Source organism: Euprymna scolopes, chromosome 2 (assembly GCF_053919585.1).
Source record: "Euprymna scolopes isolate OS-2025 chromosome 2, ASM5391958v1, whole genome shotgun sequence".
NCBI lineage: Eukaryota > Metazoa > Mollusca > Cephalopoda > Sepiida > Sepiolidae > Euprymna > Euprymna scolopes.
In genome coordinates this window covers 26,376,878-26,389,657 of record NC_136483.1, presented here as the reverse complement: position 1 = coordinate 26,389,657, position 12,780 = coordinate 26,376,878, and the positions used below count along the sequence as shown (strand labels likewise).

The following is a 12,780-nucleotide window of genomic DNA, read 5'->3' as shown; positions in this document are numbered from 1 at the left end:
ATTTCTATTAAAGAAAGCGAAAGTTCTTTTTATTACAACGATTTTTTAATCTATTGCTTGTGTTTTTCTTTCTTTTCTTTTTTAATAAGTTGTGTCTTGTTGGACATCGAAAACATTTACATTCAAAGAAAGTAAATGTTGAAATATTTGATTTATTTGGAAACGGAAAGTGACGAATGCAACTTTATGATAAATATGCATGGACGTCAGAAATGAAGTCAATTTCCTATAAAAATTTAAATAATAGCGATTAATCTTTGGAAGGAGAACGGAAATGATGACTGGCATTCTTCATATCTGATAGTATCAACTAAAAAAAATAATAGCAAAATTAAAAATAATCAAATTCAATAATTATTAAATTGATTTACGATTATTCGATTTGTATTTCTAAAATTACAATTAAATATGTAAATCATGTGTAAAGATGTAATTTAATATTGAAATTGTTCTGCAGAAACTGATTGTTGCTGTGCAGGTATGCACAACAATTGTAACTGTTTGCACCATTCATTTGGTGTTTGGTTGGAATTGGTGTTGTTACACGCCAGCTGAGGTTCCAATTTAAACAATCAGTCCACCAGAAACTTTATAGGCCTTTTAGTTTTTGGGCGGAGACATTCGTTCTTGGTAGGAGATTAACCCTCCCAGACTTTCCCACTCAGTTTTTGGGTGGAGCAAGTTTATTGTTTATTGTCTGAGGCACCGGAGAATGCAGACGGGGTTACTCGGGCATTTTTGCAAGGTTAGAGTGCTCCTTCTTTAGGGAAACTGGCTCATTCTGTTCACTTTTGACCTGTGTCATACCCCCCCCTGCAGTGGGAGAGAGGTAAATACTTACAATTTTGTTAGTTAAAATAAGGTTTATCTGTCATGCTGAAATTTTAAATGACATTTTTTGTTTAAGTCCGTCCACACATTTTTTTATAAAAGATAGTAAAGTGGTCGACCATAGTCGAGAGTAACAGAAAGGTTCCATTTTCATTTACTACTAAACCGAGGTGAAATATCTTTACTAAGATAACTCCACTTACCCTTGTTCCTCATCTAATAATGTTGTTTAGGAAGAGGAAAATAAAGTATTTTAATGGTAGATGCTCCGACAAATACAAACCTTTGTACCCCCTCGACATTAATACCCCCAACAAACCCAACAAGCAACAAAATTCCACTCCTACACACTAGAGATCCCCAGATGCCAGAAAACCTTCTACTGTAATAGTTTCTTCTCCAGAACTGCTAAACTTTGGAATTCCCTTCCGGGTTCCTACATTCCTGACTGTACTAACATGCAGAAGTCCAAGTGTAATTTAAAAAGACATCTTGCTGATCCACTTCCTACATAGTATCCCTGCAATTTATGTTCCCGATATTAGCTCTCTACATCAAAATGGCACGATGCATTGTTTGGGGTGAAAATGCTGTTAAAAACATACTAGTTAGAATGTTACATTAAAATTGAACAGTCAATTAAGAGTAAAAGCAAACTTGAAGTTGAATTTCCAATTATGCGTTTGCACTAGATTCAATGAAAGATCTATTCAGAAATGTTATTTTAGAAAAGAACAGAAACTGAATTTTAAAAAAATTTCATAAAAGTCACTCCAGACAAAACATGAAGCCATTTTATCTAAAAAGCTAAAAATAAAACAAAAAGATTACTACAAGGTTAAAAACTAGCCAAAGATAAGTGTTAGCTGGATAGATTTCGACCTAGAAAACAGCAATGTTTCTCCCTTTGTCAGAAACATCGTTCATGGAATGTGAGAATTAAAGGACAAAATATGGGGAGCGAAAGTTATGAGGCCGCTGAAAATAAATCCTACTTTCAACTCTAGTTGTATAATAGATTTTATTTTTGTCACTAAATAATAAATATAGAAGAAAAGAAAATGTAAGGTGGCGTGTTTGACAGTGCATAACTAATTGAACGAAGAATTTTGTGTTAATTTCTAATTCTGCATATGTTTTGTACTGCATCTATCTCAGGCACTGAAATTCATTTCTAATTTTTCTGGAAAGTTGAGTTTCATTATTTATATTGTTTTTCTTTATCTATCTATACCAATATTTACATTTATATTACACTAGCTGAGGGGGCCGCTCGGCTTTACCCGAGCGTAAAATACATTTAAATATATTTTAATTTGTCCAGATTTCGTATATATTATTATAGAATTATAGTTTCAAAAGTATAAAAAAAAGCATATGGGAGCCATCAGGTAAAATCGAAACCGAAACTGTAGCATTCAAAGTTGGTGACGTTACTACTATACCAAACTGATTAAAAATGAACAATAAAAAATAAACTAAGATGAATGTACAAAATGCATAACGATTTTTTTAATTTTGACCACTTAAAACTATTTTAACCAACAAAAGACCCATGAAAGAACGGTCCGTGAAAAATCTAATCATTTAAGGCCCCTAGCGCAGCTCTGCGACTTTTAGTTTGGGAGGAGATAGAGTTTGAAAATATGGAGACAGATAGACAGACAGACAGACATTTAACCGTTTATATATTAGATTTTAGATGATGGGCCCATTTATCTTCTTAATGTTCATTTATATATTGCAGTGTCTTCCACATATTTGCAGATAATTATTCTTTTACAAAGTAGTCATCACTTATCAAGGCCTGAAAGCCATTCGAGGTTAAAGGTTAATGAGTGTACAGTGGTCAAGGAGACAATAGTGTAGTGATTGGTAGTGGTGGAAAGTAGGTAGGATTTGATTATTTAAGAGAATGATTCAACAAAAAGTTGTTTGCATTAAACTTTAAGATGACTATGTTATAGTCATCTGGAAAGTAAGCCCATGGTACAGTGTTCTACAGGCGGGCAATTCTAAGAAAGAAACTTTGTTCATGGAATCTGCGTTTAGATTTAGGCAGAGACAGAGAGTGGAGGTAAATTCTTGACATTGGTTGTAATTAGAAAAGTGCTTGTTGTGAATGCTTTGCAGGTGGAACCATAGATTGAATCTCAGTTGAGTTTGGGTCTATCCTAATTAGCTAGAGCTGCATATTATGCCAGCTGCACTTCTACAGATGAATAAAACAACCCCTATCCCAATGGGGTCATCTATTGGTCATGAGTGGCGATATCTATCAGGGGTATTTATCATATGGCACAATCACGTTGACAAATCAGTTCTCGCCAAATCACCACACAGAACAAATCAAATAAGATGAACACAAATTTAGATGCATAGGTAACAGGATAAAAGACAGATCTTTTGCTTGACAGATGTCTTTTAATTTTGGGATGTTATCTCGTTCGTAGGTGATTTTACTGTTGTTCAGAGGATAAAAGAAAAAAGAAGGACTGCTGTTTCTTAGATAAAAAGCAAACGTCTTCGTCATAGGAAAAGAACACAAAATAATCCAACTCGAGTGTGTGTTTTCTTTTCAACTCGAAATAATATGAAATAGTAATTAATTTCCTTAATACATTTATCAGTCATGTAAATTATAAATAATCTTGCATTGGTCAACAACCTAAAAATTATATAGTAATTTAGTGACAAAACATGTACAGTTACAAATATACCAGACGATAATTTGGCCGAAGCTATTGTCTTTATCGTTTACAAATGTCTAAATGTGCTATCAAAAAAATGACAAGGTTAAACTAGTATAATATTGACTGTGTGTCCCACGGGTTAATTTCGGGTTGATTTCCATGATGTAAACATCTCTAGTATGATTATTTCCTTCCCTCATATTGTAGTGTTAGCTCTGGAGAATTATTGATACATTCATGTCGATTTTGGGTTTTAAGATTTTTTTCTCTTTTTTTGTTTGTTTTGTTTATGTTTTAATATTATATACATTCTTTTTCAAATATGCATAAATTGTTATTGGTATCATGATATACTAGACTACCCGTGACCCGTTGGGTTAGCTATGGAATTCATGTATGAGCGTGACACTTGTGACGTAAAGAAAATAGTTTTTTTTGACATAACAGAAACATTTCTATGAAAGTATATTAAAATGAAAAATCACGGATGGATCACTCAAACATGAAAAAAAAAATCCTCCCTATTCGTGTAAAGTTACCTATTTTTCCGAATAATCGCTCAAAAATTGAAAATTAAACATGATATTTTTATGAATCGAACGCCGCGAAAGTTATTTAGCAGCAAAAATGCACATGAACCTACCGATGAGAAATATAAGAATGAAAACCCCATATTAGAATCCTTCAACCAAGTTATAGACACTTTAAATTAAAAAAAAAATTAATAAAACCTGAAGCAAAGAAATAATACCTAAATAAATAAAATAATATAAAACTAATATTGAAACAGATTAGTAAATTTGTCAACAAATTCACCGTTCTCACACAACTCTTTTGTATCTAGAAATGTAAAAAAGAAATAAAAAAAAGAAGAAAGGAAGGAAAAGGGACGGATATAGAGTAGTATTAGTAGTAGTAGTCTTGACTTTACTACAATTGTTCTTATGTTTGTCAATGGGTTAAAGTTGTTTAGTTGTAAGAAAATAGCGACAGTATAGTTGTAATAGAGAATATTTGCAAAACACTCCCACTCTTCCCATGTTAAATAATAATTTCGAAATAATAACGGTAATATTTCAGTGCACAGGTCAAAATCTGCAAAATAAGCGATTTGTGTTTATTTGTTTACGTTGTTATGGGTTAATGTTTATGCACGCATGTGCAACCAGATGTCATAAACCAGAAAGTGGGTTACATCACTCGTTACAAGGTCGTTTGAGTTTTATAATTATATAGATTGTATTGGCCTTCTCATCATTCGTCTTGGATGGAGAAGATGGGAGACCTAAAAAAAAGTCTGATCAGAGTTGTCTAAATCAGAGAGAGAGAGAGAGAGAGAGAGAGAGAGAGAGAGAGAGAGAGAGAGAGAGAGAGAGAGAGAGAGAGAGATCAGGCTAACTTATTCAAATACGTCAATTTCCCGTTCATGACGCCATATCATAAATGTGTTAGCTTAATTTAATCTAATTTCTCATGGAAATTTCTTTTATTTTGTGATCTAATCCACATTCGATATTAGAATCATAGACATGCTAACATATTGCATTGCTTACTTTATAATTAATTTGTTATTAATATTAACATAATTCTTTTTAATTTGGGGTTCGTATTGGTTACACCTAGAATGGTTACCCTCTGATTTGCAAACGTGAAAGGTAAATCCAGGAAAATTGTACCCTAAATTAAATAATTAATAAAAAATACACTTATGAACCAAAACATTTAGTTTGAAGATACGTAATGATATTACAACTCTTCTCCTTTCGTTATTGTTATTTTAAATGAAAATTGCAGTTTAAGAAATACCTTGACACACGAAATTAATAACTGCGGGAGAAATTCATCCAAGGAGTAAAAACTAATGGAAACAGTTGGGCCACACGACCCCCCCCCCTTAGTCAATAGTCATGCCATGCAAAACATTGCAGTTACAGGGAGTGTCAAGCCGGAGTCTCATTGCCAAACATATGAGTTACACAACCACTTCAATTCCATCATGGTAACCGTTTTGTGGTTAATTATTGATTCCTATATCTATTAGCTGGTCCGTGCAATATTTCATGAATAAAACCACACATATTTACAAATAATTGAAAATTTAGTTGTTCTTTACTTTGATGACAGTAATCTTTACTTGCGATTAAATAAATTATTTCTATATTTTTAATTATTTTTTTTTTTGTTCTCAAAACAAATATGTTAACATCCTTTAACATACTTTCTTGCATACAATGTTTCAAGGGAATAAAATTCCTAGCGTACTTAGGGCGTTGTTTTTAATCTCATTTAAGTATCCATTACCCTCGCCTTTGATATGTACAGCTGTCCATGATTGAAACGGAAAGTGAATTCCAACTCTGTTAAATATTTGCTTCTGTGATTATTCGATTGTCATAGAAAAGGAGAAATGAAGTGAGAAATTAGAAATTTAAATGTAATGTGCACAGGCATCTCGCTGCACAACTCCCTACTTAAGATGCCCCATGGATAAAGCTCTAAATTATCAGTGGCAATGTGCCTAGGGGTAAACTAAAGAAAAAAAACAATAAGGTCCTGTGCAGCACTGGAAAAAATGTTTGAATCGATTAAGTTTGGCCCACAGAATCAGAACTCTTAAATTAGAGTCTGGGCCACTTATTATTTAGGTTTCAATGTTATCTGTATGGCACAGTGAGCTTCATTGCATTGTGTTATGTTTCCTCATCAGAGGACTGTTAGAGTAGAGTGTCCAGGCTTCTGCTCTATATTTAATATGAGATATCCAACATGTGGAGAGAGTTTAAAGACTGGATATTCAATTTGTGTAGGGTCTGCAGTATCTGCCCTATGATAGCCTACTCAAGAAACTTAACCTGTTCTCTCTTGAGTGTCAAGGATTATGCAATGATCTTATTTAGGCCTACTCTCAATGGTCATCACAATATACTCCAGGAGCTATTATTCACTCCTGTACCTAAAAGAGGTTTATGTGAACATCACAAGAAACTATTTTATCACCGATTTTGAGTGAGCTGGATCTTGGAATAGACTTCCAAGAGCGATAATAAATGGGCCAACAATGCAACAATTCAAGGTGTTGAGCTATTGTATTCTTTTCTGTGTAAATTTATTCCATTCTTTAACTACATGGCAACTGAGGCATGGTTGCTTTATTTCTTCCTGAATTAATTGAGTTGAATTGAACACTGAGTGGTTCATTAGATGAATAATAATAGACCTATTCCTGCATTGTTACAACTTTTGAGGAGATCGATTTTGTTCTCGGCATTGGTTTCTCCAGTTCCATCTAGAATTGGATACTTTCGATGATCCATGTAATGGTTGCTAATATCCATAATTAAAGTGGTGTAACCGAAGCCATAGAATCCAAACTCAGTTGAAAGCGGTTTTAAATTCATAGTTGTCACCTCCCATGAATAATAGTAACTCTAAATTTGAGATTAACTTAATGCTGAGTTATGTCATAAGATGTGAGAGAATTTATAAACTCCAGGGGGTATTTTTCGACTTCTTCATTATCAAAAGATACTAAGTCAGTGCTTAGGTATGTTTTTGCTCCAGTAAGCAATCTACTTAAATTTACTTGAATTCCATAGTAACAAAATTTAAACACAAGGTTAGTTTATTGTGAGAATATTGCTCCCTGAAAAGAGGAACATAAGCCATGGTCAGCTCCGTTGGCATTTCCTGATTCAGAAGTCTGGGGCAATTCTAAGCATTACCTCCACAAGTGGAGGTAATGCTTAGAATGAGTCTTACCGAAATTAATTACTTAAAACTTGGTCATCATTTCTAAGCAGGCTAAATTTGTGGGGAAAGCTATTAATATCTTCTCCCTATAGATTGACTGACCCATTCAGCCTAAAGGTAAAAGTGTTCGCTAATAGGCCAGGAAACCAGAGTTCACATCTCGGTCAAGTCATACCAAAGACTTAAAAATGGTATCTGATGTCCTCTTGCTAAACACTCAGCATTATAAGGAGATTGATCAAGGATAAGTGGAGTAATCCTGGTAAAAGAGTGGCATCCTCCCCTATAACATCTATGAAAAGGAAGCCTTCTGATCGCCCTCAACTATAGTCGATTACTTAGTTTTTACAGAGTGACGTTTTTTCGAAAAATTTCGGTTGTAGGCAACACTCTTATCACCTTCATGAAGAGAATTGTAAATATCATGTATAAGGTTCGGAAAAAAAATTAAAAAGATTGCAATATTCTAAATTCAGATCATAAATATCCATATACACATATGGAACAGTTTATTACTAACTTATTTTTTATCACAATTACCGATAAATTACAGTACCGTGTATATTAATATCTAGATACTCTATTTAAGAAGTCACTGAAGCCAAGCATATGTACTGATTCTTTGAGTTTTTCAACCTCTTTATTTGTCAAGGTGTCTGATTCAAGTCAGTGTTAAACATACCTTCATAATCATTTGAGTTGTTTCATTCTGGATTGCCACATGTGACCACATGTCAACCTCCTTTAGTAGCCGGAATCTTCAAGATTGAATATTTATAAATCTACTTTATCATATTCCTCTTAGTTGTTCTACTTTTACTCGGAAACTACTGGCTGAAATTTTGTATGGACCTTTGTTATAACCAGGTGGAGCGAATGAAGTATTATGGTATCTGTTTGCTGCATAGTACGGGATTAACAGAGATACTAGGGATTAGTTACCACAAGACCATATTTACTTGAGAAAATAATGCCCAGATCTGGCTGCCAATTTTTATGGACTTTTGTTATGATAAGGTGCAGCAGACTAGTTATTATGGTATCCATTCGATACATAATTAGGCATTAATATGGATTAGTCACCATAATACTACATTTACTCTAGAAGTTTTTTCAGAAACTACTAGGCTGATCTGACTGAAATTTTTTTATGGAACTTTTATATGAGAAGGTGTGGTAAACTAAGTATTATAGTATCCATTCGATTCATAGTTAAGGATTAATAGGGATTAGTCACCACAATACCACATTTACTCTAGAAGTTTATTCTCGAAAACTATTGGGCCGATCTGGCTGACATTTTGTATGAACCTTTGCTGTGATAAGGTGCAGCGAATTAAGTATTATAGCAGCTGTTCGATGCAGAGTTAAGGATTAATAGGAGTTAATAGAGATTATTATTTAATGCGAAACTGAGCACAAATTTAACCAAATTCAACCATCAATTTGGCATAAAGCACTCATCAGGCTATAACTTTTTCCCGTTTTTAATGAGCTAAAAAGTCTTCTATATTTTATTTATCCGTGTGTATGTCTGCTTGTCTCTCTGCCCATTCCACTTTAAAAAGTCTAATAATTTATTAATCTACAATTTCATTCCCAACCAGGGTGGAGGTTGTATTATAATTTCCTAGAATCTTTAATTATAATTATATTATTTCGGTGTTCCCATGACCACTAAGGACTTACTAACTTTCTATGTAACTAACTAATTCAAAAATGCCTTCTCTCCAAGCTCCCATGAACTTGCTCACCATTGATATTTCTGTGGCCCTCTATCACTCGTTTTACTGTCTAACATATGTAAACAACAGATCTGTAACATTACATCAAAATTTCTATCAGTAAATATTTCGTTTATGAATTTTGGAGATGTGGATTGGTTATTCGTATTATTTGGCTTCTTCAGACTTCTATTCTCATCTTAGTATCATTTTTATAATGTTTCGGTCAATGTAACCTCCGACCTTCTTTAGGTGTACCATATCGAACTCTGGAATGTTTATGTTGAACTCGGGAATTTGGACAGAATTTCGAATGGAAACCTTTATTTACTTCACAGGGGTCGCATCCCCTTATTCCATCAATCATGACCAGACAGAGGCCCTTAGTAATTTGCAAGGACCCATGGCACAGTGGTTAGAGTACTTGGAAAAATTAATTGTAAAAGTGATATTCTCCTGAAGGTTGACGGTTCAATTCTCAATGTGGACAAACAAAAAAATACCATTGTGAATTACTTAGGACCTCTATCCAGTCATGGCTGACGGAATGAGAGCAAATCCCAAGTTCGACAGAAACATTTCCGAGTTTAACAAGATACACCTGAAGAAAGTCGGAGGTTACATCGACCGAAACATTATGAAAATAACACTCAAGATGTGAACAGTAGTCCGAAGATTCCAAATGATGCATGCAGTAAATATTTACTTACTTCCTTTTTCCGTTTCATTTTCAGGATTCATCCCGAGGCTAAAATTTATTCTCTACGAGAAGAAATTGAGAATCAGTTGGACTCTCCAAATTTACCGCAGGAATATGCATTTCTAAAAAGTGTCGGAAGGTGCTTGACAAAGGTTGGTTAGCAAATGATTTATCATGTCTTATAACCAGGATTGATGACCTGACTGTATATAAATGCAAGAGTATATTTTGTTTAAACGTGTATATAATATGAACATTTTTAAGAAAGCAACTGCAGATTTCACCATTATAATTTTTTAGGGAGATTTTAGCCTTTCTTCAAAACTATATCATTTACTCGACTACCGTCGTCAAGCTCTCAGTAATTTTGTGGATGAAAGCTTGAATCAAAATTGATAAAATCAGATTCTTTCATGATCAGGTGTGTTGTGGCTTCACATCCCACAAGAACATTTTTCTTTTTGTTGAACTATAAAAAGCACATATAAATATAAAAAAAAATATATGTCTCCCAAGAAAATTCTCCACATTATTAATAGTTCCCTTTCAAATTTTTATATTTACATTGAAAACTTTTGTAGTTGGGTCATAATAATAGCAGATAATATTCATCATTTTCTTGGGAAAAATTATTATTCTTTAAAAAGTTGAGGTTTTTATTTAAGGAAAGGTTGTAATTTGCTTTTTGTTATTTTATTTATTTATTTTTTTTTTGTAAATCAAATTAAATCAAATGTTTTACAAGTACTCAAGCGCATAAAAAATAAATTAAATGTTTTACAAGTACCCAAGCGCATAAAAACTAAATTAAATGACTTACAAGTACCTAATCGCACTTACTGCGATTGTAATCTTCAATGTAAATACTCCGGACCAATCTGATAGGAAGCAAAATCACACCCTTTCACTTTAGAGGTTTGCAAATATTAATGACTGTTTTTTCGAAGATTTTGTTTAAAAAATATTTATTAACTGTTTTTTTTTTTAATATATTTACGAACTGTTTTGATTAACAAAAAAAAACAGTTTATAAACATATTATTAGACACAAAAAAGCAGTTCATAAATTATATTAAAAAAGAAACAGTTCATAATTAATTTTTATAACAGTTCTATTTTTATGCGTGCATAAAAAGAGCATAAACATATTTTTATTATAAAGGTTATAATTTTGTTATAAATGTTCAAAGAAAGACTATCTGAATAAAACTTCTATTTTTATATTTGCTCTAAAAAACTACATTTTATACAGTGTTGGTCATCCGTACCTTCAAATTTGTCTGGCATCACTTCTGCTGAATTTTAAACAAATAAATGCAACTCTTAACGAAAACCGCTATACTTATAGAGTAATGTGGTATTGTGGTGATTAATCTGTATTAATTCTTAACTGTGCATCAAATGGATACCATAATGCTTAGTTCGATGCACCTTATCATAACAAAAAAAAAATAATAAAACATTCGTCAATTTATAAGTTTTCATTGCGTATATGAAATCGAATGAAGATAATCACACACACATACTCTGAGGGTATAATAATTAGGTTTATTGTTGAAACAATTCAGAGAAATCTACCGATATTTTTTCATTCCAATATACTTTCACACAAATGCTTCTGTTAGCTAAAAAATGTATATACGTATTCTTGATCCATTTACGTAATTGTTAAAAGAATATTCTCTTTTTCAGGAGTATCACGTTTATATATTAATTCTATATACTCACTATTCTATAGCTAGCTATAACATAACTGACCCGACGGGTCACAGGTAGTTTAGTATATACACCCTATGCCAGAATTATATGCAAATCGATATTTTTGTTCTAACTCCGATAGTTTTTAATGAAAATTCGTGAAACTTCGTACGTTATACGGCAACACTAACGCATGCGCAGATATAAAATTTTAAGCTGATCTGCGCAATAGCGAGCGAACGGCAGCCATTTTGGTGACTTGCAGTTTTTTTTCAGCGTGCCAACTTTATATGCAAGATGGGACGTAAAGGTGCTTTAAGTCAAGGTGAGAAGTCTAAAATTAGTCAAATGCTTCATTATAAGATTTCCACCTTAGAAATTGCCAAAGAAGTACATTGTGATCATCCTACAATAAAAAAATATTGTACTAACCCTCAATTTTGCAACGGACGTTCTGACAAAGGGAAAATTCGTAAGAAATCATGTCTGTCACGTCGAACAATGAGCAAGATCAAGAGAGAAGTTCGCTGTAACCCACTTGAAACTAGCAAACAAGGTTTTTGTTATGTCACAAAAACTATTTTTTTTACGTCACACGAGTCCCGCTCATACATTAATTCCATAGCTAATATAACATACTGACCCAACGGGTCACGGGTTGTCTAGTGTATATATATATATATATATATATATATATATATATATATATAAAAGGACCTTTGTGTTTGTGTTTGTGTGTGTGAGTTCGTTCCCTATGGACTCAGCCGATATTTATGAAATTTCACACCTAGTACTTTATGTATCTGCCAGTGTTCTTAGATAAGTTTTGTATTGGAATGTCTCCGATAAGTACTGATAATCGATAATCAAAATAATCCGATGAATGAAGGAAAAAAGTTAACACCTTACACAGCCTAACATCACAAATGCATTTGAGAAGTTTTATTACCACACAAGTCGAACAGTAGGTTCCTTGATAGGACAGGAGCACGTTTAAAATGAAGGTTTCTGTTTAGAGCATAATTGAAGCATAATACTTGACTTTTGCATTTTAAACTTTAATTCAAGCCATTTCACATAAAAGAAATAATTTATAAAATCAACAGTAGATTCTCTAAAGTGCAACATAAACTACAATGTATTGTGAACTAAATAACAGCAGGGAAACATGTGAAGCTTCCTCCCAGTGCACCATGATGAGTCCCCAACTAGAGCAGGCAATCAATCGATTTGATTGTGCGATTTTACCGATTTTGATGACAATGAACCCATTGCACTTGTGCCCCCTTGACATACACATGCCCGATAAACTTGCTTTGCAACAAAATCTCACCCCTTCACTGCTGAGGTCCCTAAATGCCAGAAAGCTTTCTACTTTAATAGT

General features: G+C 33.1%; 1 protein-coding gene across 2 annotated transcripts in view; it reads left to right on the top strand.

Moving 5' to 3' along the window:
* The window catches only part of LOC145289986 (uncharacterized), a 188,790-nt gene that overhangs the window by 100,395 nt on the left and 75,615 nt on the right, over nt 1-12,780 (top strand). For both annotated transcript variants that reach the window (XM_080136453.1, XM_080136454.1), the window contains exon 3: nt 9,733-9,850. In XM_080136453.1, coding sequence (XP_079992579.1) covers nt 9,733-9,850 — 118 coding nt within the window. The remainder of the gene's footprint in view (nt 1-9,732; nt 9,851-12,780) is intronic.